The 25,816-nt window shown below is 40.4% G+C and overlaps 1 protein-coding gene, 1 long non-coding RNA gene and 1 pseudogene across 4 annotated transcripts in view; all 3 read right to left on the bottom strand.

Annotated features, from left to right (window-relative positions):
* The window catches only part of LOC110989615 (sulfotransferase 1C4-like), a 67,399-nt gene extending 55,316 nt beyond the window's left edge, over positions 1-12,083 (bottom strand). The window contains exon 1 of one of the 3 annotated variants that reach the window (XM_022254133.2): positions 11,764-12,083. Coding sequence is in view for 1 of the 3 variants with exons in the window: in XM_022254132.2 (XP_022109824.2) it covers positions 1,165-1,180 (16 nt within the window). In the remaining 2 variants the exon portion in view is untranslated. Of the gene's footprint in view, positions 1-1,164; positions 1,352-10,913; positions 11,016-11,763 lie in introns of those variants that run through there. The other 2 variants (XM_022254134.2, XM_022254132.2) reach the window with 2 other exon arrangements.
* Positions 12,084-16,828: 4,745 nt separating this feature from the next.
* LOC110989618 (uncharacterized) lies at positions 16,829-19,210 on the bottom strand. The gene is made up of 2 exons (XR_002599661.2): positions 18,824-19,210; positions 16,829-18,577 (listed from the first exon to the last, which is right to left on the bottom strand). It is a non-coding gene; the product is annotated as an uncharacterized LOC110989618 (long non-coding RNA).
* Positions 19,211-19,254: 44 nt separating this feature from the next.
* Positions 19,255-22,154, bottom strand: LOC147796312 (uncharacterized; annotated as a pseudogene).
* Positions 22,155-25,816: the final 3,662 nt, after the last annotated feature.

Consider the following 25,816-nt stretch of genomic DNA (forward strand, 5'->3'; position numbering starts at 1 on the left):
TATGCAGATGTATCAGCGTAAACAAGGAATTTCTTAGGCATAATTTAGGAACTACCACTGACGTACACAGCGACAAATGTTTGATCATAAATAGCAGTTTATTCTCTGGCAAAAACGGAAGTTAATGTCGAGAGAGAACGGTTTCGTTAATGACATTTCCCATATAGGCTATAAACACAAGCAATTCTTGTACCTTAGTGTTACAGTTTACCGTTACCGCAGAGAGATACTGTAAAAAAATACATTACAAATCGTAGTAATATCAGTTCAGCCCAAATGACACGTCATACACACGTCCAACTAGGCCTCACGTAAAGCCTTTTATTGCTGTAGCTTCCGTCTTCTCGGTCGGCAAACATTCATAACCTGTCTCTTGATTGCCTCGAGAGCTAAAACTGTGACTTAACAGATGCCTTAGCAAATGTTCCCTAAGAATATTCAAGAGACGTGCATTGTACAGCTATATCAAAGCTAATAGTTACAGGTGTACGTTTATAGTGTATCTTCATTTTTCATGAAGTAAACAAATCAAAAGCCGGGGGGTTCAAACCTATCCTTCTTTATACGCCACAAATTTTCTGTCTTACCGATTCACCTTGAGTTTTATAACGCACACATTTTGTTACCATATTTGCACAATTTGGAAGAGCCATACGCGTCAGAGTTTCTACCTTTTCAAGTTTACACTGCATGAACATAAATAGTTTGCCCGATTCAGGTCGAACTTTTCAAGTTTTAACAGCATGGGTTTCCCTATTACTGTAAAAATCTGTCCCCACAAAGCCGAGAAATGAAGGGGAGTTTAAACCGTTGGTGAGTGTGACGGTGTCGTTTTGACCCCTTCAGGAGTTAAAGTACCCTTAAAATGTTGGTCGGATCAACGTTAGACCCAGAACGTCTACCTTCGTTTAAAGTGATAAGATATGGAAATGTCAAATTGTATGTACCCATCCCTACAAAAAACAAAAGCCATGCAGCAGTGAAATACTACTTAACTAAAGAAACTCCGCTCCATTTTCAGTTTGAAAACCTTGTGCACAGACCAGAAGTACACGTACAGAAATATGTACAAGTGCAAAATGTCATACCTTCATATTGTACTCAGCGTTGTTTCATGCACTTATGATTTGATACAATCGATCAATAAATCGAAGGAAGTCTTACCTTGCCAATCCACCATAGTGACAGTGCGCTCGCTAAGTTGAAGGTCTAAACACAACAGCTAAATTCTCGAGTCTAGCTAATTCCATTGAGCAGGTTCATGTGTCAATTGTTCAAAGGCAAATTGCTGATACCAACCCAACAACCCCAAATGTATGGTGTTCTATATCTGCCATCTAGCATTTCGTATCTCACAACTAGTGTTTATTTATAAAAGGCGTAATTATGTCGCCTCTGCGTGTTAAGTCAAGACGAGTGGAGTACTTTGGCCGCCACCTCGAATCTCCTTTTTTCATAGACTGTGGCTAAAAAATATATCCAGGGAGAACCGGTCTGTGCAAACATAGTTCAGAGTAATCTATTGATTTTAAGGGATCCAGGAAATGAATTTTTTACGAATAATTTTGTGTTTATCTCTGTACTCTTCTTCCACGTATGAAGACTTTTTGACATCTTTTTTGCGTTACGTGAATTGAACGGTGCGATTTTTCAGACATTGAAAATTTACCAAGCATTTCTGGACAGGTGAGGGCGCTTTTGCTTGATGTAAATCCAGGAAGACATGGTTCATGTTACATGTTTCCATGTTGAAATTGTGAACCCCAAATTTGCTATCTGGGAATATTTCTGTGAAAAGGATTTTTGCTGGATTATTGCCATATACTTACACAGCAATAAATTGCCAAAGTAAATGAAATCTGCCATAGCAGTGGTTAAAAAAATCTAGAAATTTTCTGTGCACAAACCAGTGCAACTTTGAGATTAAGTGCCTTGGATGACATCATATTTCTGCTAATGAATATGCAAATATGCATTAGCATTAAGCATCAAAAGCATCAAAATACGGGTTACAATTGCAAAGCAAAAATTTAAAAGACAGTTAATTGAAACCCAAAGATGCAATTTTAGGATTTTTAGTAAAATTTATAAAGATATTTTTATTTCCTGGTTCCTTTAACTACTTTCAATGAGGTTTCAGAATTCCAAGAGAGTTGCCGCTGGGAATAAGAGTTTATAAAAGGGAAGGAAAATGAGAGTTTCCCATCAGCATCAACAGGGTCACTCCTAATCCTTTCTTCTTTCTTTCTTTGGGATGTTTCACAGCTTCATTGACGTAGGCTCTGCCAACCAATGTTTTTTAGTAAGTTTTTCCCGACCAGCACGGAGAGAAAAGCTTGGTTGACGTTGGATTTCACTCACTTATTGTGATATCAATGTACTTGCATAATTAAGCTTCCTAGAAAGTATTTACGAATTTTTTTAGACTTCAGTTTTATACGTAACTAGGAAGTAAATTTCAGTCCCCTGCAAGGTTGTGATAGTGGTGAGTGACGCTTATTAACACACAAAACTCATCCGCATATGGGCCCTATAGATGGATTTCACATTAGCGTCGCATGTCGTAGCTGCGCATATCTGCATCAAAACCTAGGCTCTCTGTGTTGAACTTCCTCGTGCGCGCCCGCGGAGTCAACCCAGTACCTGCAGTATCCGGTTCGTAAGTGTGATACCACTTCAGTTTAAACCACGCCCGCTGCAAAAGATACACGACCATAGCAGGTACGTTAGTTCGCGGTAGATTGCCATTGTTTTTTTCTTTTGATTTCACGGGTCGAGTCGTTCTACAAGACTCTTCAACAAAAATTTGCAGCCTGAAAAGTCTGAATTTAACATACCTTTATGTATTTTGTGTCTTAACTCCTTACTTTCAATCGTCTGACCGTATTGAGAATTGAAGCTGACACATACAGCCTCGTTTTCAAACGCGGAAGTGCGCCTATCGACGCTAAAAGCTTCGTATTGGGATCCCTCTATACGTTTCCCCAGAGAGCGGGAGATTCAAAACTTGTAAATCCGGCGTTCGGCGGCGCGAGTTCTTGTTTGGGTATATCAGCAATTTTGTTTATGAAGAGTACTGTATCAGCGTTCTGAGAAAGCCTACACTATTTATCCTCTACTGAAATGCCCTGAAGAATGTTGTCATTACGAACACACAAAAGAAACAAATAAAGGCTCAATCCGTCTCCTTGACGACAACCCCGCTCTATCTTAAACAATTCTGATAAAACCCGGTGCGGTCTTTAAACCATTACTGAATAAAGGGTCCTAAATTGAAGAGATCCAAGATTTCAACAACAAATTCGTGTGAGACTCAATTTAGCACTTTCTCAAAATCAATTAACAAAAAGACACCAGGAACATTACTGTTCTCTGTATAATTAAGCAAATCATACATCAAGCGAATATTCTCCCCGTACAGCGTCCCTGCAAAAAACTTTTCAATTTTCATGGATAATTGTGGAGAGGCAAGTTTTCAGTCTCTCTGAAATACAACCGCAAGCTAAATTATACGAAGTATTCCATAACGAAATCGGTCTTCAGTTCTTTGAGAACTGACGGGGCTTATCCCCGTTTGGAAGCAAGGTAATGATAATAATGTTGGGTGACTGAGAGTCTGAAATTCTTTAAAACTTTCAATATTTCCTCACAAGTCAACGGGTCGCTTATTTTTTCCCTCGTAGAATTTGAAGGAACTGGGGGGTTACACTGTCAAAAACAGACCGAAGATTAACGGTTTGCTTTGTTCTGAATACGAGTATAATTTCTTGTAAAAAAAAAACGGGCCTCCTGAATAATTTCCCCAGAAGTCTTTAAATCAGTACCGTCTCCCTTAGTACTTCTGCTAATATTCCTATCATTCCAGTTACGCTTCTCCAAATTAAAAAAATCCTTTGGTGGTTTCTCTCCATGCTCCATCCACCATGTACGGGATCCAACCATAACACGGTCCATTTTTGATTCACGCAAATTAACAAGACAAAGTTGTTTCGTTCAGTGCACCCACCAAACTGTTGTCACCGCTGGCAATTCTATTTGACAAATCTTTAATCTCATTCAATATTCAATATTAGTCTCCTTCTCACGAACTGTTTTCTCTTCCAGACAGCGTGAGAAATTGTCTTAGACATGATTTACATCAAAAGCATTTCTAAGAATAGCTGGTCATGTCCCTGGGATGCATATCGTGTAAAAAGGAGCGAGAATATGGGAAAGCAGAATAAGAATCGATCACCTCGAAAATAATTTTTTAAAAACCATATCAACATAATCCTCATCTGAGAAAAGCGAATTGTTAAATTTCCAGTAACCGGCCCCTTTTCATTTGAGTAAAATCCAAACAAATGTCAACTGAAGAATGATCTGTCCGGAACCTTGGTTAATATCACATGAAACTAGATCAGAACCGAGCTCAGACGAAATTAGAAAGAAGTCTAACCAAGACCGTTTCAAAGAGGAATGCTGTCTCTTGGTAAACCCCTTAGAGTTAGGATTTTGAATATGCTAGGGATCAATAAGATCAAGATTTCTACATGAACTACATGATTATTAACATGGAGATAATTCTCACACTCACGTTCAGTATCTAAAACTAGATTCCAATCACCACATATAATTGTATGGGGATTGTCGAAACCAAGAATAATATAATAAATTTTGTCGTATAAAGTAATAATCGTAATGCTAAAGCCTTAACTCTCCAAACTAAGAGCCAGAAAATTCCCATTTCCATCAAAGCTAGAATCATGAATTTTAAAATCGAAACAATCATTTAATAAAAAAGCCACTCTTTTGGCATTACTTTTGTAACAACTAAAGTAACAGTCAAGCCCTAACTCAGCTCTAAACCTGTCTTGCATGGAATCTGTACAGTGAATGTCTAGCAAACAATAGATTGAATACCATTTAGATCTAAAATAAATTCCCAACAATTCTCCTTTTAGAGTGGTTGGCAACATTACGGCAGTTCATGGAGGCAACTGAAAAACAACGCAATTGCCCTTTTGTGGCATTAGAGGAACTGGACATTTTTACATAGTGTGCCTTTATATGTTGGGCGTCGCCCCAAACACGCAAGTCCAACAAAAAAAGAACAAGATTGCTACTCAACTGAAATCAGTCCAGCTGACGGACATGGACAGCTTAAAAAACGAGAGAGAAAAGGCCGAGACCAAAAACGAATAAAATAAGTTCTTACCACTCCACAAAAGAAAGTAAATCATCAGAACTGAACTAGATCTCATAGCCCTGAGCTTTTTGCAGTTTATAACAGCCACCCTTCCCCCAAAAAAACAGCATAATTGTTGTGTTGCCATAAAGCCACCTAAAAAAACTCATCCCGAACACCTTAAATAAAACGCACGACTACTAGATCAACAGATGACCTGCAGGACATGACCGAGAATTCAGGAGAAGGGGCTAAACCTACCGGTATAGTCTACACATGAGCCAACAACTTTTGAAAAATTGAAGAAAAAAATTCCTCATTGGATACCAACACTAAAAAACACGTTTATACATAAGCAAACCCACAAAGAGAACAAGGGTTAGCACAATTTAATTATTCTTGACGGAGCTCGAAGGCCTTACCGCTGCCCAATCTCCATCGCCCCGCGTAGACCCTCAACACTTGATACCTTGGTCACCATAGGGCCTTCATGCCGTCTCTCTAACATTTCTCTTCTTCCCAGTCTAGAGCCGTTAGGTCATAACGGTCCAAGATGTACATTTTAGACCCCTCCGAAGCGCGTCACCGTTCCTTCATTATCTTGACCTTGTCCTGGTAAGACAGCAGCTTGACCAATACATGCACGGGACGGTCGTTCCTGTCCTGCCCATCACGATGGGCCCTTTCAATGGGCAGAGGGTTCAAGCTGAACCCGAAGCGAGTCTCGAGAATGTTTTTCACCTCCTCAGCGCAATTTTCGTTATCAGACCTTGTAACACCGACCACTTAAAGGTTATTACTCCTTGAATATCTTTCTTGTTTATTGACCTGTCCCTTCATCTTGGCTGTCTTTTCCGTCACAGCCACCAGCTCAGATTTCAGAGAACCAACGGTCTTCTCTAAGCCGGACCTATAGTCGTCTCCATCTCCACGATTCTTTGATGTTTAAATTCTATAGAGGCCGCTAACCCGGTCTCGAGCTGTTGTTGACCCTCCACCAACTTCGTCAGCGAAGAGCGGACAAATACCTCAAAATTTTCTTGGTTTTCAGCATTTTTCTCGGCCGGGCACAACACCGATGACACATTCGAGGAAGGACGTCTCTGCACAGAGCTCCGTGCTTTTTTTTTTGTAGGCCTGCATGTAGTTCCTCCACCGTGTGCAGCCCACCATGCCACCGAAACTACGTGGTGGCAAAAGACACGGTACCGCTGGGGGGGGTGTCGTCTCCCAGCCCGTGGAATCGCGAGATGAGGAAAGCCGAAGTCCGGCCGAGATGAATTGGAATGTATTAGTGGAAGGGTCTGTAGCATGCCATCCGAAGCAATAATGGGCGACTCGCAATACAGTGTGCCACCAAAAGTTTGCCGCAGACGGGCCACTTTTCAAGTTTACAGTCGACACGCTGCTGAGATAGAGCGCACTTTGGTACAGAACTTGGGGATATTTGATCGAGTCATTCCCCACACCATACAAAAACCATCATTTTTACTGCCTAACACCCATTCTCACTCACCAAATTTGAATTTTCAACCAAGATAAACCAGACATTCTGAAAAATTAGAGTTTCCCGCGCAACGCGCAGTTAGCGAATGAAACTTTTCGACTTTCCATGTCAACATCTTGGTGGCACATTGCTTTGTGAATGGGCCCTGTGTGTAATTGTTTCCTAGGCGGGTTAGGGGTAGTTATGATATCAAGACCCCTGCGCATGCATAAGAGACATCAGGATTCGTGTTACGGACGTCGTTGAAGCTACCAGAAGTAAAGGTGCAGTCGCGGCTTTTTTACTGTGCCGGAGGTTTGTGAACAAAACGCTAACCTATGGAAAATTACTACGCTCTTTGATACTTTTGTTGAAAATATTCAATAATTTCAGTGCACCACATTTGATTACTGCCCACAGGTTACTGTGGTGATCATTAGGAACAAGCCTTGCAAACCCCATGTCCCATGTAATCATGAAATAATTAAAAAAGCTTGAGTTTACATTTAAGTCCACAATTTAGTGCAGGCCGAGTATAAGCATTCAGGAAGTGCTCGCCTGGTTTTTGTCGCTTTGTGCGCGTATTCTAGCGGTTTCTCTCAAACAATATTGTTTGTAGAATTCGACAAAAAAAAGAGAAAGCCCCAATTTTTCTGGAAATTGTTATAGCATTTTTAGGATAGGAATTTTCTTTCACAAGAACAGAAACACGATGAGCATATGCTGCTTTGTGATGCCACAGTGTGCACAACATTTGGTAAGATTAACTCTGATCCTCAGGCATGTCAGGATTCTCAGGAAGGGCTGTCCTTTGCATTTCATTGATAGATTTCTGACGATTACCTTTCATATAAACAGAAACTGAAAGGCAATTGAGACGTTCCTGACCCCTTCCCACCCCCACCCCCAAAAAATCAGGTTGACAAGGCATGAAGTGCATGCACTTGAAAATTGTGGAGAATATTTGCCATACCAAAACATTGACACTAGTCTGACTGGGGGCCTGCATGAGAGTAAAATAACTCCAATTGTTGGCCATCACTCTGTTAAAAAGAAGTAAAATAAAATTCATTAGGCGATTAAAAATCAATACAATGCGAGCCAAACAAAAGTTTTCAATTACAAAATTGTTTACAAAGAATGAGCCAAGTATTGGGATAAAAATCTTTATGTGATACGAGGCCGTCAGGTTTGGTCGTGTTAAATCGCCAGTGAGCCTTGTACATAATTGTACATAACCTATTCAGAGAACTGTGAAAATATTGAGCTATAATTTACGCTTTCTTCGGTGCTAACGTGGGACATGAACTCTATCTGCAAGAGTTTGTGCCTACTAATCACTATCGTAACCCTTGGGCGCTATTCGAATGTGGTGCACCGAAATCATTGAATATTTTGACGAAAATATCAAAGATCATAGCAGTGCCAGTGTTCCATAGGTTGGTGTTTTGTTCACGAACTTTCGGCACGGTAAAAAAAAAGCCGCCATTCTACTACTAGTGGCTTCAACGACGTCCGTGTCACGAAAGCTGATCTCTATGAGTAGTACGCATGCGTACGGGTATTGATATTATAGGTTTTCCCGGCCAATTTCAGAAAATGCGCAGCATAATTTGTCAAACAAAAATTCAATTTGGCCTGGATTTTGAAAACGACAGAAAACCTGGCTTCTCAATTCTCAAAACAAGCTTTCAACTTCGTTTGGCATCCTTCAAATAAACGAATGTGCATTACGTTTCATTTAAGAGGTTACAAATAAGTGATTGGGATTTCAATTTAACGTATTTTTTGCCAATTGTAACCAATAGGCCCCATGCAATCTTATTTATTGAAAATCTGTCTTTTTCCGTAAACTGTCGGCATTGAGTGTTCATTTTCATTTGATGTAATTCAAATTAAAAACATTTGCGTTCAAATTGAAATATATAGGGTTACAGAAATCATGACACCACTTTGATGATGAATGTAATGTTACTCGCGAAGGATTAAAGTACACTCGGAAATGATGCTGCCATGACAGCTTCCACTTTCACCGAACCCCCGATTTGTGCGTTTAGGCGCGATCGTTCTGTTGGGGACTGAATCTGCTTGCGCTCAAGAAGGTACTCAGTTACTGAAAGCTTGGCAATCACATTTCCAGAGCACTGATTTTATATTATATTCTTATCAAGGATTATGGTGTACACCTATTTGGGTCGATGATTTTTCTGTATCTTTCCGTTCGGCCATTGCAAGAAGACCATGTGTGAACTCTTATGTGATTATGGTCAAAACGAACCGCGAGAAAGACAGGTTACCGGTACCACAGTGTCGGTGTTTGTCGGTATGTTTTTATGGAAAGCATGAATGGTCTTTTTCAGTCATGAATATTCAAACATTTAATCATCTTCAACTAAGAATATAACTTCTGTTAACACACACATCAATTCGAATTCTTGACCAGGCCTACCTTAAATATTACACTTTGTGCGAAATTGCTTGTAGATTTGAGTTCAAATTAAGATGAATGCAGGATTGCAGAGATGCAATCAATATCGCGTAAAAATGAATGTCAACATTCTAAACCAGTGCAATATCGTGAAATTGCACGCTGACTCTACATGTATACGACCGAACGCACCCTCACTGAAATAAAATTTTTATTTGTTAAATAGAAACGGGGATTTGAATGTTTGTTCCATTTCGCACGAAAACGAATGCTGCCATTACTAATTCATCTACACATTTTCTGAAATTGGTCGGGAAAACCTATATAATTACCCCAAAACCTCCTAGGGCAAAAAAAATTACGCGGCCGTATTACGTAAATAGAGCCTAAAAGTAAAAGGTCACGCAGCGAGCTTCCGGAACCCTTGCGTGGTATGCCTGTGGGGATTTCACATTAGGCCGTTCCATCACGTTCGATAAATTTTGGAAGAATAATTCCTAACTGAAACCACCCCAGGAAACATTCATGTTCAAATTTTACTTTTGTCTTCCTCAAGTGATACTTAGGAAATTTACCTGGATGTGGTTTTACCTTAGAAATTATAAAAGTGTGTAAAATGTTTTGATCTTTTTTTCGGCTTTTATCGACAGACCACCATAAAATTTCAAACCGTAAATGTTCCTCTGCGTACGATACTGCCGAATTACACTGTTCTTCGTGTATTTCAGATTTTTGGAAGTGATAGGTCAATTTTTAGCAGGATTTTTCTCTTTTAGGCCGGGTGATTTTTCATTTTCTACAAATTGATACTAGCAAATATTTCCCAAAGCCCCTTTTCTGGGTTGGATTTCTTAAGAAGTAACTTAAGGAAAAGATACTACAAATTATGAAATCTTTGCACGTTATTTTTCCTATCCAAGGGTTCCTGAAGTGCGCCATCAGGGGTAAACTTTCAGGCTGTGTAAAGTGTCTTGAAGTGAAGCGACGTGTGTGCGTCGGTACGGTTCGGAAGTATGTGAGCCCTTAGCCCACGTTGGTTGAGGTGTTATCCTCCAGTAAGAGAGACCGGTCAATCAAAGTTGATGATACTTGATGTTGGGTTTATTGATTTCCAGCCTTAACAAAATCCTAGCTATAACAAAATCCAGTTGTGACAAAATCCCAGCAGAAACAAATGCCAGCTGTAACAAGTCCAGAGTAAAAATAACATGTATCGCACAGTAATTATCTGTGATTAATACAATCATGTTTGATTCAAATTATAAATTACAAAGAAATTCTCACACGGTCTAAGGATGTGGACACGCATCAAACTCACCCAGCACCTCGCCAACAATCTCTGAATTAATTACATGTACTTAAAGTGCTGCATGCGTTCAAGGCTGTTCTGCAATATAACATTAAATTTTAGTATAAATAAAAATAGCAATAATAACAGCACCAAAGGAGTGATTGTCTGCAAAGTAGAATGTAAACCCATAATGATCCGAAGGTGTATTTGTGCAGTTGTGTCGCCCATTGACAACTTGGAAAGATTATAAAAGCACGCGCGCACAAGCTGTGAGTCCTGGGTCAGGGGTCACAGCGGAAAAGTACAATGTACACGTTATATGCACCCATGGTGCGCGCGCGCCGGTCCACCCGTGCCGCACTGCACTACAGGCACGTACATTGAAACGACACAGGAAACACGTGAGGAAACGTTACGTGACTGAAGTCACTGATCTGACAAGAAGCAAAATGTCCCCAATTTACAAATAAATACTGTACATGGCGTTCATGAAAAGGTCACCAAGATACCCAGTGTCCCCCTACAAATAGCGGATATTTACCAGTTGGCCAAATTGACTACCAGAACGCTGGAAACTGTGTGCTTAAGCCACAAACTCAGTGTTTCCCTCGTCCACGGCCCGGCATGATCAGGTCAAGACGGCAGTAAAATGGGCGGAGTCCCAAGACTACTTATCAATATTCATGAGGTCCCTACCGTATCTATTATATGTTTACATTTAACGCATGGCTCCAGATACGACAGAGGAAGGTACGAAAGGCAAGACACGAGAGGGGAGATATGAGATGGCAGATATAGAACACCATACAAGAGGAGGGATGCCCTGCCGATAACATTTCAGTAGGGGTTGGGTTGTGGTTGTGTAATTACACTACTCAACCTTTCTTTCAGAAAAGGCTCGCTACCCTGGCAGTCATTACAGCAGGGGGAGTATATAGAATGTGCTTTAAAGTGGAGACATAATGGGTCGAATAAACCTCTTGTCATTTACTGTTACTAAATTAAAATAACAAACAACAGCCTCCAAGGCCTAGCAAAGGAGCACAAGAGACGGCTTGGGGTAACACCATGTGGGTAGCTTACTTTATGGAAGAGGCATGGTTCTGATACTTGAGTGTTAATTCGACGTTTCGACAAGTGTTGTTGGTTAAAAATAACCAAGAATATAACATGTGACCGTTTCAATTTGGGCGTCAAAGATCACCCACGAACTTGAAGATAGAAGGACATTCATTAAGGAGAGAATGTTTGTTTACTATTTATTTGATTGTTTCTTTGACTTCCTTTCGACTGCTTCACTCAAAGGTTTGTTTTAATCCGAATGTGAGACTGCTAGTGATTTTTCAAGTACAAGCACTGGAAAAGAAAAACAAACTCCGAAATAAACCTACCTGAAAAATGTGAATGCCTCTATTGCTGAAATACTGATATAATACAGCACGGTGAAGCGATGCAAATTAGCTGCATGATTATCGCACTGCTGTTTGCTATGAATGAAAGACAATCATCATTGTCTTTTCCTTCCTCCATGGTAGACTTAATAATCCTAACCCTCTAAGGTGTATGTAGCATCATATTGAAATTGAAGGATTGAGGACTATTAGGGTTAATACCGTTAATTCCTGGGTGTAACTTTGATCACCAACGAGAAGGTAACTCCACGCATTCTACCATTCTCATGAAATGGAAAACTTCTGAAGACCAACTGCATTATATCCAGCAAGAAATGAGACCGAGGGGTACCCCTCAACATGTCCAATCACTATACACACGCTAAACTATTGTTACCTAACACCCCCCCACACACATGTCTGAAAAGAATTGCTCAGATTCCAGTGAGACAATGACCAACATAAAGCAAGGGGAGGTTCTCTCTGTCTCACATAATTGCTCGATATGTACTGCATACATGAATGGTTCAAAGGCAACAAGCTGATCAGTGAGTGTACGGCGAGGACAGGGTGTTACATAATATAGACCCCAGTCTCCGCACATTCCCTACGATGGTCACTCTTCAACCAATTCGGCCATTTTGTACACGAGTTTACCTCGTGGCTTTGTAAGGTCACTTGCTTTTATCGCGGGTTAATCGGCGAGTAGGTAATCCGTGGAACGTTTGGATTTAAATATCTTCCAAATTTCCTTTCCTGCTTGTTGCTTGTTTTACGAATATCGACGATTTGGTGCTTTGGTGTTGTCAGAAAGACGGCCAGCCCGTTACCTCGATTACGTAATCACGTTTATAGTCGGTATGTTCACCAACAATTATGGTATCAACACTAAAAGCTGATAGTCCAACAACAAATACATTCCTGCTCTATTAAATTTTATACATATATTGACAAAGAGTAGAATCCTGTTGCTCGGGAATATGGCGCAGTTTCAATACATGTAATGGTTTCTAAAGCTTAAGAGTAAAGAATATCGATAAATTGGTTTATTTGCTTTAGCGCACAACATTCAGGTGTTCCTTGCTCCAATATACAGCAGATAATATGCCTGAAGCCTTAAGGGATTCAATTCAGTATCAGCGAACGTACAGTCTATAAATAGGACAAGTAATGAGTAACGTACCTTTACGTCGATATCAACTAGACTTGCTTCCAGCTTCCATCCGGTTTCTTCTCACTATTTACGGCCATGGGCTATGAAAATAATAGGGTGGAAACCAATCTAATGCAAGGCGATCATGTCGGATCGATAACCTACCACTCTGATTAATTCATTCGAATAGCGACGATAACGAAGCCAGGAGCAATCATTATAGGATCCAGTTACAGCAGCGTGGTTTGAAAGGCAGCCTACATGATTCCCCAAATCTAAAAAAAAAGATTGTCGAATTTAATTACTTAAAATCAGTCGCTGTTCTACAGGGTGTTAAGGGGGCTTTAGCCCCCCCCCTAGGCCCTAAAACGAAAAAGCAGTAGCAAAGATTAAAGGTGAATTTACGTGCGAAGGGTCCAGTCCCCCCCCAAAAAAAGGGCTCTAGAACCGCGCCTGCTTTAATTCTAGCTTATTGTAAAGGAATTATGGTCCATCTGCGAAATCTCTCCGCACGATTGCTTTTTATGGCCATTTGTAAATTTACTTATTATCTTTAACAAATTTCCGTCTAATCTTGTTAACATGTCGTCCTGTATTCTAAAGCTAATGTGTTTGTCCGGCTTGAACATCGCTACCAAAGGTGACAGGGCAGATGCTACCCGCCTTTTGCTGAAGTGCACCCTCACCGGTGAGAGAAAGACAGATAGTACCAAGTTTTGCAACCGGGTTCTTGCACGCGTTCGGGGTATCCACTTTTTATAATGGAGATCAATGGTACAAACGAATGTCAATTTCGATTCGTTCCTGATCGGAGCGGATAATTGAAAAAGAACTCGCACTATTTGCCATGCTTGTACTTACGATGGGATCCTTGCTTTAATAGCCTACGTCTTTGGCGAGTTCTTCGGAGTTCAACACGACGTCGTAACTAAACAAAGAGCTCTATGCTGTAGCGACGGCCGATGATATTTTGAGAATAGGCCCATGTACAAAATAGAAATAACGAAAGACAGTAACCATTTGTGTACCATATCTAACTTATCTATCAAGAGTACAGGTTTTCCTAGATCTTGCCAATTAAAAGTTTCTTATGTCGTCTACTCTTGACCCAAAAGAAGTCCAGAAGAAAGCGTTCGATAAGGGCAACAACTGCACATGAACACTTCAAGTACACAGCCTAATAAAAGCAACTGCGCAATTATTCAATTTGATGTTGTCAAATCATACCAAGTACCAACGAGGGCATGAATATTCTACTTCCTATACAGCAGTACTGGACGTTTTAATTAAGGATACAGATTACCAACGAAAAATTACGGCGGTGTTCATGGGGTACAAAGGGGGCTGGTGGTTGTGAAACAGGTGGTACGTAGTAAGCATTCGCTGTGCTCTGGCTATGGACATATACCGGGCAGGCCAGAAAGCGGTAATTGCCATATGTTATAGCCCAGGCAGTTCAAACCCCTTCTGTGTCCTTCCTCCATGGTCACAACAAAGGCGTTGCAAGTCCAGGTTTTTTTAATGTACGTCCGTGGCTAGAAAGCCATGATGGCTATGGCCAGGTGTCCAGTCAATTTTATCCAAGATTGCAGCTTACATTTTGTAGCAAACTAACGCGGTCGAACTTCACCGGGTTACCAAATTAGAATGGGTTGGTAATATTAGTAATCCCAATTGTACAATTACACTTGCAACTTTAAATCCGAGAGATTGGGTATAACACCATTCAAGGAACTTCAGGAACTTATACAAATTATACACGAATCTCCAAAACTCTGAGCGATTCGAGCAAATAGTTCTTAACAGTTCAAGAGCTCACTCGGTGAAAACCCGATTCAAGGAGTGCAGTATACAAGAGAAAGACTGTGAACTCGGAAGGTGTCGTAAGTCCGAAAGGCTAATAGTTCGGACCGTGTCGATCTATGGCTCAGTCTAGGCTGAGATGGTTCAAAAATGAAAATGGTCCAAAGATCCGGTAGGTTTAATCGATGGTGAAACCTGGCATAATTTGCTAGGTGTAGGAAATTTGGAATATCCGGAAGGTTTGGAATATCCGGTAGGTTTTGAAGGCTTAGAAGGTTTTGCTGGAGTGATATATAAATGCGCACTGTAGGTAATTTGCCAGAATATTTGAATAACTGAACAACTGGACATAAAGTCGTGGGAACAAACACTATGCCAGTGGAGGAACTAAATAAAACACTCTTACTGTGGCAACCATAACCTTTGGTCGATAATTCTAACTTGCGAATACATGCAAAATTCTCTACACGAGAGCCTTTAAAGTTTAGCTGCAATAATTATTTCCAAGACAATTTTTCTTCAACTCTGTACTCTTTTTCAACGTATGAAACCTAATTCAAACTTCCATTTGGTTCAATGGATTGAATTAAACTTTTTAAAACATTTAAATTTCCTTTGCTTTCCAGGAAAACTGAGGGCACTGTTGCTGTGATGTCATCTAGGGAAGACCACAGACACAGGGCGTTTTCGAAACGGAGACTTGGGCTCAAACTTCAATGCTGGCAGCCATTTTGAAGCCCCCATTCCAATCCGAGGCTTCGAATAATGCTTTGAATTGGAGGTTCCATTTTTTCTCCAAAACGATACTAGCCTTGGTCAAGGCGTTCGTCATTCGTCGCAGCGCAGCGCGCACCGTACCAGCCGCTCACTGACGTGGGTACCTGCTTACGTACTGTACATGTACATTACGTACCTGTATACATTGCAAAATCAAGGCCAAGACCTCACGCGGCCTAAGAAATGTGCAAATCAGATGAACCAGGACGATCACAAACGCCTTGGTGCAACTGTCCGCGGAATCTGTATTGGGCGGTGCTCGTTATGCTAATGACAAGAGCCGACGGGTTAAGTACGCTTTTGGATTGGTTCATTACTACATAGGAACTGCATAATTCAAGTTGTCGTAAGGTAAAAGGTTAACTGATGACCACGTGGCTACACAAGTACATGTACATTATATGACAAGTGTTTTTGGCCAAACATGCAGCTTTAATCCCTCAGCAGCCAACAAATTGACTAGATCCTGTATCAAAGACGTCAGAGGAGAAACGATTAACGCTTTTGGCTTTGTATCTGGTCTGAGAGCTCCGAGCAGAAAGGTGCAGCCTGAAAAATAACAGATTTTCCGTTGTCTGTGGGCAAATTCACGAAAACGTCGTGACCCCGCAGAACGTATTCTAAGGCTTTTCGCTGCTCGGCACGAAAACCACCCAACTTTTATCTGCAGGGAAATTCAAGCACGATGCACGACGGGGGACGGACGACAGAAAACGGCATATGTGGAACTGGAATATGGCAGAATTGGGATACAACAAAAACAAGAGGAGACGGACGACGCGCGACGGCAGATATGGAATTCCATACTGAGGGACGCCTTGACCATGGAGGAAGGAAAACATGCCTTGACCAAGGCTACATGGATACGAACAAAACAACACGTACACCAAAAATTAGAAAACAAATAAGGAGTATCAATGTAAGTGATATATGCATTTATCAGTATCGGGATACTTCGATATGTTTACTGCTGACTGAACTTGTGTAAAAGGAAATGTGCACGTTTTGCTATGAGGCCCCTGCCAATTGACTGAAAGCGGCAGGCTGGTCCCACTAAGGCCTACTGTTTCATGTTAATCCAGGCATTTGAAAAGAACAGGTTTTAGCATAGTAGGCCTAGGCCTGGTAAATTTATTATTAGTAATGACATCAGGATTCCTCAAATGCGCCCAAGGCACTGTAGCTCACGTAAAGCCTGGAGAAACCTGCAGAGGGGAATATGGTGTTCTATAGCCGCCAAATTTGCGTGGTGTCGTCCCGTCATTTCTTTTATTTAACCGAGTGGTATATGGACTCAGTTAAAAGTAATAAACAAATAAAGACAACAGGGAATGTGGTGGTACGAATACTACATTCAATATTTTATTTACAACTTGTACAATGCCTCAAAGTGTGAGAGAATTTATATTTATACAAATAAAAAAAAAACCACAGTCAATGATCTCGACCTGTAATAGATATAAGAAAGAAAACTAATTATTAAACACACAATTTTTTTCACATTTTGATTTGTTAATTTAAGTTAATTTTACAAGCAAGTGCAGTCTAAAATATCTGTATCTTCCAAGATACAAGCTTGCTTGTTTCATGCATCTAGCATGTTCATGACAATATAACATATCTTATTAAATGTGTACTCTAATTTCAGATTAATCCACAGTTGCACTTATTTCCATACAGTCCAGCACATAAAGAAAGCGCTGTTAATACAAGTCCTGTTTACAACATATGCAATTTTAAGTCCCAATTCCTTGTACTTCTAGTTTCCCATCATTGGCAATAGAAAGTATTATAATAAGATACCTGTGTAATTTATAAAATCCTAGAAACCGTGTTAAGACAGTTCCCTTTATGATTCTTGTGGCTTATGGAAAGTAATAGACAGTGTACTAGTATATCAGACCTATCAACAGCGTCTAGCTGGCAGTACGTAGAGCACTGCTACACTTTAGGTGTGAGGAACTCAAGGATTGCTGTAAAAATACAAGAATATTTATGAAAATATACGCAGATAAGTAGAGGGCATTTTGAACAACCTGATAAAAAGTTTATAATCACAAGTTTGCTCAATCGCAAGCCTCTATTTCCCATGTATTCAAGTTCTCTTAATTTAATTTCATGGTTCTTCGTATTATCTCTTATGTACAGTAATAACTTGCAAAGGCCTCGATTATCTTTCCCAAATACAAGATGGCAAGGAACATGTCATAGCTTATGCTAGTCGAGGACTTTGAAGGTCTGGAGCAGCAAGCAGGGAGCACAACTTAATACTTGAATAGGGAAGAAGACTCTGGCCACCAGGCAAAACGTTAAAATAAAACGAACCACTTGTGAATCCCACTAAATTGGACCATCTTTATTGATGTGTTGATCAAACCCGAGAGACAATTCCATTACAACAATAAAGACAAGTCTCACTTTACATCAATATAAAATTAAGTATCCAAGGTTTAAAACTTAAGACCAGAACAAATTAAACTAGAGACTGAATAATAAAACCCCAAAACTAGAACTGCCCAGGAGATGAAACCCTAAATTTGAGGGAGTCATGGTGTAACCTATAAAAGAGTAAAACAAGTCATGTTGTATCATTTCCAATAATGCAGTTGCCATTTCAGCAATTACATTTACATGAACTGTCTTCCAATAATTGATACATTTATACACACGAGTAATGTTTATACCTTAAATCAGGCATCCACCGAGGGTTGGTCATTCCACCAGTACTGCACCAGTTTTCCATTGACGACATGTACTTGGGCCACACCCCAGTTGAGACCACATAGCAGCCCAAATAATACAGGCTGATGCAGTGAGCAGAGACGACAGAAAGAATCACACTGCCCATTCCTTTCTAGGGCATCTTATACTCTAGTCACACTTGACTGTACACAGTACAATTAAAGGAATGCATTGTATAGCTGTAGACTATTTTTCAAGTTTAGTTGGCAATCTGGTTTACTGCATGCTCAGCAAGAACTTGGTACACTGACTTGATGACTTGGACATGCATTTATGAAGAAATTCAAGAAAAATCCCTCCCGGTATGTAGTTGCTGTCCCTCCCTTGAATATATGTGAGCTTCAAGTAAAGAGAAAACAAAGATAATTAACAGCACATTTAAGAAAGATCTTGTTATCATTACACTGTCCTAATGACTTCAATCTAAATAGAATGAAAAGGCGCGCTGGGAGATGTGTTGGTATTCCTGCAATAATTTGTGCGTAATAACCCATAGTAAATTTTAGATAAATAACCCATATAAACGGCTCCACTATTTGCTAGAAAATGCCCTTGACTGAATAAAGATTTCGAATGATAACTTACCCAACTAAATACTTCTGAACCCCCTCGGATGTATGATGATTGCTGATTTGAAACCCTGGTCCGAATTCCGTGAAGCGCGCCCTCACGAGACGGCCGTGAAATCGTGGCACTGCTGCAACAATAGCTGAATAGTAACAGTTGCTATAGGTCCATGAGATATAGTGAACAACTATGTGATACATACAAAGATGGTACACCATTGACTTGCCACAGGCAACTGATTACATTTATGATGTGTGTAATGCATTACGCGTCCTGCCGCCGCATCGTGCCCTGCTGTCTTGCCGTCGCGTCGTACTGTCCCATCTTACTGTCTCGTCGTGCTGTCGCTTCGTGCCGTCGACCTATTGCCTCGTCCCCTTCAGCCGTACCGTACCGTCGCATCGTGCTGTCACCTCACTGGTGGAAATAGGGGGCGCCCTAAGAGACGGAGTTAAGTTCCATTAGATACCATTATTCATGATCAAATCTTGTAGGCCCTAGTGGTGCATTCCACCAAATCATTGGATTTCTGCGGGTGAGCTCATTAATATTTTGTGATCCCACGGGGCTTTCACAATAAGACATGCCATAATCAGGAGGGATCATACAAATATTTGTATAAATCCCGAATTTAGGACTGATAGTTTCCAGTGGCTGGTGACCACTAACGCCAACAGAGGGCGTATGTCACAAGTCCTGGAAAAAGAATGTTTCATGCTCCTTCGCTGCGCTCATACGCATGAAAAAAAGTTTTGTGTTTTACACCGACTCTAAAGGAGGAGGCAAGAGAATAGAATTGCATTTCAGTCATTTTATTGAGACAACATGGGAATACGGGTCTGCATGCACTGCAATCTGAATATCCAATTAAATTTAATTGCAATGAAAATTTACAAACAATACTGGCGACCAAGACATGGTGGCTTTACAACAGCCTCGGTTGCTTCACAACAGCCTAGGTAGCTTCACAACATCACGGCTAAACTTTAGCCTTAATTAACAATTTACAAGCTTACAGGCTGCAATAAACTAACTGCCTAAGAAAAACGATTATAACTGTGAAATTACATTCTGTACAATTTTACAACTGTACTGCAGAAAACTCACAAAGCATAAATTATACAGGGTGTCCCAGAAAAATTGTAACAACTGAGTTCGGATGCCCCATTTTCAAGACAATGGTGTTCAGTCATGCATGACAGGGGGGATACCATCAAGGTATCATTAGAAAGAATACTGCTTCTACTTTTCGGAGATCCTTATACATTATAATCATATCTCATGGTTTAAGCACATTAACCCCTTTACATTATTTAAAGCTAATCGAGTGGCACATCGTGACCTTAAACTGTGAAGACCGTAATCACTAGTATCTGTAATACCAATTGATTTCAGAGCATATATAATTCTCTGCACCTAGTGTAAGCTAGTGGTTTATTCCGAGTACGCTTGTAAGATTTGGTGGAAGAACAAAATTTAAGGGGTAAAAATAAACTCATCGTCCCAATACCTATACCGGGTCTGTGCAAAAACCTTAGCAAAATACAAAATGGCGAATGACTCTCTTGAGAAAATGGAATAAACGTCACATTACGCTGCCTGAATGTATAAGTTTTTGATTTAGGAATGAAATCCTCATAACCTTTGCTGGTGGGAAGAACCAAAATATGATTGCATTTCATTTCTGCAATTTCATTCTGTCTTATATACACATAACATGTAGTGCGAAGCTGCACAATCATCTTTGGCAAAGATGTCCAGTATTTTCTTAAGTTGCTCCAAAGTTAAAGGAACCTTTTGAGCCAGAGGGTGGTGAAGATCTTTTCTGAAACTAATCAGCATAAGTTGAACAAGAGGAGAATCTACAGTATGGATGTGAACAATCATTAAGGAGTGAAGCCATTTTATGGTAGCAGCAGTTGTTGTAATGACACTATCAGAATTGGACCTGAACTTGAGTTCAGAAAAATAAACTGTCAAAACATCTTCCCCTACTGGAAACAAAGACGAAATTTATTCTCAACCAACCATTTTACAAAAAGTCGACACCTGTAAAAATATGAATTGCATGTGCCCTCCGACTTGGAAGCAATAGCCTCACACAACAATTATTCCTTACGACCGGAAATTGCAGGTGGAAATTCTAGCCAAAAAGGTTGCTGGAGAACAATCTGTGTAAAAACAAAGGATAGCATTACCGGACACTATATACACTAAATAATCTGAATTTTGACGGCGCCCACTAGATTCTCACAAATTCAGATAACCCAAGCAAAGAATTTTTATTTCTTGCATGAATTAGGGCAAAATTTCCAGGCACTGTAATCATGTCTACTATGAAGGGCTTGAAGGTTGTCCGTAATATTGGCCAAAATGGGCTGGACAGTCACCACGGGAAAACCAGAAAAAATGAAAAAGAACCTGGGGAATTAAGGAAACCGGAGGAACTAATAAAACATTTTCAGCGGACCAGTCTTGCGCAAAAGCGTCAATGGCTTCGGCCCCCGGATTCCTAAATCTGGAAAAGAAATGAGGCAATTTGGCATTATAGTAGGAAGCAAAACAGTCGACGGTTAAGGGACCCCACCTGTCAATGATGGATTTGAAAAGTTCATCAGAAAGACCCCAATCATCAACGTCTAATAATTTGCTGACAAAATCGGCTTGTTCATTAAGAGAGCTGGGAATCCATTCAATTTCGAGATAGATTTGGTTTTCTGAGCAAAAATAAAAGAAAGCCAAAGACTGGAGATGAGGTTTCATGCTGCCAACTTCAATTACTTTGGAAGCCGCTTGATTATGTGTGAAAACTTTGACATGAGATTTTGCGATCAATAGCAAGAAAGAACATGATGAAAAAAACACTGTTTCCAACTCTTGCCAAGTTTAACTTTTTTATTTATTATCTGAGGAAACTTTTTTATCGGCCATGTGACCATTACTGCAAATAACAGCTCCCGAGGTGAAAGAACTGGTGTCTGAGCTGATGATTTTGTTCATTTTGGGAGATAGAAAAAGAAACATTGGTTTAAACGAGAAACATTCTTGTGCCAGAATACGCCATTTGCGAGTTAAATTTGAATAAAATCTGGCACACTGAGGTATCTGATTACACGTAAACATAACAATTCGGGGCAAGCTTTTGCTTAGCGACCACCCTCTCTGGAATGGACTGGTTCCTTTGTGCCCTTCTTTTCCATTGAGAACAGTGTATTGTTGCAAGGCGTCTCTTATGTAACTAAGGAAAAACTTGCCCCGAATCACAACGTATAGCAACAGTGGCTTTAGTACAGAGAATTCCAATTGTTATGTTAACGTAATTTAAAGAACTCAGTGTACAAGATTTTATTCAAGTTTAACTCGCAAAAGGCTTATTCAAGTGAGCTCGGATAGACAAGAATTATCAAGTCTGATGATCTTATCCTCATCTTTAGCTATCGCTATGGTGCTTTGACTATTTCTGGACATTAATCTACTGACACTACTGACTACAGGAGATAAAGAAATAATCCGGCTAACTACAGAATGTAAATTCCTAACCAAACAATTGGGGGATGATTGTAAAGAAACAATAGCCGATTGAAGTTTTTGAACACGATGATCCAAAACCTTAAGAATTCCACTATTAACATCCCAAGAAATGCCTAACCAAACAATGGACGAGGAAGGCTTCCATTTACTTTTGTTAATGTTATAAACGAAACCAGCTTTCACGAGATCTGATTTTACATGAAGCGATATATCGGCGGCTAATTTAGACTGCTCAGAAGGAGGAAGATTGGAAAGAGGAACAACAACTAAACCATCATCCAAATACAACACCATGAAGATGACTCATGAACGCCAATGAGAAACAAGGGGCTATTTTAGCTTTGTGAAAACTAGAGGAGCAGAAGTTAGTCCAAACGACAAAACTGTGAACTGACAATACTTCTGAATGCCACCTATAATCCAGGAAAAGCCTAAATATTTTTGAAATTGAGGATGAATGTCAACGTAATGATAGCCGGATTTGAGATCGAATGAAAATAGAGAATTTGGCTTGAAATACTGCAAAACAATCTTCCAATCTTTGAATTTGAAGTGATATTTTGTGATAATGTTATTCAACTGACTCAGATCTAAAATCAGACGCTTTTTATTCGAGGCTTGACACACCACTGAAAGAGGGCTAGTAACATAAGAGGGGGCCCCCCTATCTTGATAATTCTATTGGAAGCCAGGAGTTCCGAAACCGACTCTGTGACAAAACCATAATTGTGGAGAGCTGAAGCGTTATTTGGTAGGAAATGAGATGGGGGCTCTTCTGAAAACCATAACATAAGACCCTCCCTTGTAATGGACAGAATCATACCAGGTGCACCAATACTGACCCAAATTTCAGAATGCAACTTGAGTCTTCTGTACCTTTGACATTGACAGTGTCTGAATTTATATCAGGATAGCGATCACAATGTACACTGTATATGTCGGAAACTTTGTCAGCGACAGAGCTAGGACTTGGATGATGCTTCAAGTTCCGAGTTTGCCGAGTTCTGAGGTTGCAGTGGCAATGGAAGGAGTAAAGGGGCGAAAGGGCAGTGCAAATTGACCTGGGATGTCTCTGGCAGGAGTGGGAAAGGGTTGATATCTGAGCCTGGATCCACCTTCGTATCGTGCAACATTGGAGTACTTGTGTAGCAGCAGAGTACATGTACATGTATATTGTTTTGTCAATTAGGCACTCCATACTTAACAACTTCCGTTGTCAATGCATGCTGGGATTGAAGGATGTTATGTTAATGATGTTAAGATGGCTGACACGGTGACAGTGGATAATGATGATTGATTAAAACCTTTTACACTTGAATGGAAAGAATCTGGACCAATGGCCCAGGTTGCTGCAGTTGAAGTAGTTTTTCTTACAATGCTCGACATGCCTGTAAGTTACAGGCATGTCGAGCATTGTAAGAAAAAAGAATACCAGGCAAGACATCTCTAATAATATACAGACTGAGCGATAAAATGCTACATGTGCCAATGGGCTCTTCCAAAACTTTGGCAGCAGTTTAGATTCTTGACATGGAACAGCCTTGAGACGATGAGGGGTCAAGTGATATAATGTTCCACGATCTTATTTTAAAGATGGCGACTGTGAGAGCAAGTCCGTGAGATTGAATGGGTGAAGATGAAGGCAAAAAGACTGGAAAATACCAGGAGAACATGAGTGAAATCATTCAATAAACGGCACTAAGAAAGTGGAGAGGTAAGGATCATCTCTGTGTGCAAAAGAAATTGCGCCCACGATGATAAGTAGGTGCGCCGAAAATTTTCAGTACGCCGACACAAAATTGCGTATACGGATGTGTGGCTAAGGATAGATCGGGAGTGACAGTCCGCGCCACACTGGTAGGGCTAACTACAGCCCTATTTGTGGGGCTACCCCAGACCCCACAGCGGTCGATTAAAAAAGTAAGGACTCGGCGAAAACGCCTTCTATGAAACTCTTTTGCGTGAATGGATCACTCACCCCATCAAACCAGCGATGTATTACTTTGGGCGATTTCCAGTTCGTAGAAGTCTGTGAAATTTTGGTTTTGATTTGAGCCATTCGTTTACTCATGTAGGATGTGTCCTTCCTCCATGGGTACGGGTGCAGTGCACTGATCTCTATAATAAAATCTGGATAGCGCATTGGCTGTTCTTAATCTTGTTGACGTCAACGGCTGCCATATTGCTACTCCCAAACAACGAAGCGGCAATGTAAACATTGTACATGTACATGCCACCATGATGCCACATGTTCTCCATGCGCGGACGGTGCCAGTTGTGGGCCGTGTTTATCCCATATTTCCCTGGTCACTTTCACGAATGACAACCCAGAAGCACATCGTGTTGGGCACTTAACTGCAAAAATTGGCAGGTCAATGGATGTAGGCAAACATTTCACGGTAAGTGACACAGTAAAAAGAATGACGCTTCGGTTAGGCCGTGGTCATAATGGTTAGGCCAAGCCATAGCATAGGCATACCGTCATCGACAGTGGGCCCTAGCTAGGCCTACATGCTAATGTGAGACGTGTTCGGACACGGAAATTGGGACAGTAGGCTTGGGGTTAGATGTTCGTCCGTTTTCAGGAACAAAAAGGTTAACTGTGTCAAAATAAAGCCTTTTCAATAGGCTCTGGGTAGGCCTCGGGCACATTCCGTAATTAGTCAAATAGATAACCTTGAAATTCGGCCCCATACTGGCCTGATGTTCATGCACAAAAAACACAGCTCTGACAAGAAGTGACAATTTTTTGACTCCCCTAATACTTCGCACACAACCACTGAAGATGAGGCAGGGCAGGGTACAGTCCGTTTTCCTTGTAGAACTATCATGTTGAAGTTTAAAGGCAAGACAACTTTTTCCCATATTTAAAATTTCCTTGGGGCACAATTCTCATCTGAAAGTGTGGATCATAAAACAAGGAGAGATAGGCCTAAGTGCTTTAATCAATTCACAGAATCATGCTTTGATTAAGACTGGCTAGATTGCTCCTCTTAAACTTTGGGGGGGGGCCCTGTACAGTTACTTTTTAACCATTTTCATCATCTACAAAATCTCAGCTGTTTTTGTAACTGGGCCCCGAAGCCTACACCGGTGGTAAATGTAGCTTATCATATTTCCATTTACTAAAGAACATTTCACTTGAAGTTCTGTATTGGCTCTTCATGGTCTGACGTGTAAGCAGCTGTTCTCTGAGTATCTAAATTTAAGAACAATTTTATACTTAAATTTTCATGCATCTTTTATGCAAGATCTGATGTGTAACATTTGGACAGGCTATTGTTTTGGAAACAATTTTACTTCTACCTAGTATAGTATGTGAATTCCCTGTGTACTGACCATGCATGTGACCACTTCTTAAATATAATTTTTCTATTTGTTTTGAGCAGAAGTATCCCTCTCATCAGTTGAAAAGAGCTGTGTTGGTCAGGAGTGCTCATTTTGTTGGCAGGGATGTGACTACACCGTGTACACTTCGCA

This window comes from Acanthaster planci, linkage group LG17, assembly GCF_054643075.1.
Source record: "Acanthaster planci isolate LZ-2023a linkage group LG17, COTS_SCS, whole genome shotgun sequence".
Lineage (NCBI taxonomy): Eukaryota > Metazoa > Echinodermata > Asteroidea > Valvatida > Acanthasteridae > Acanthaster > Acanthaster planci.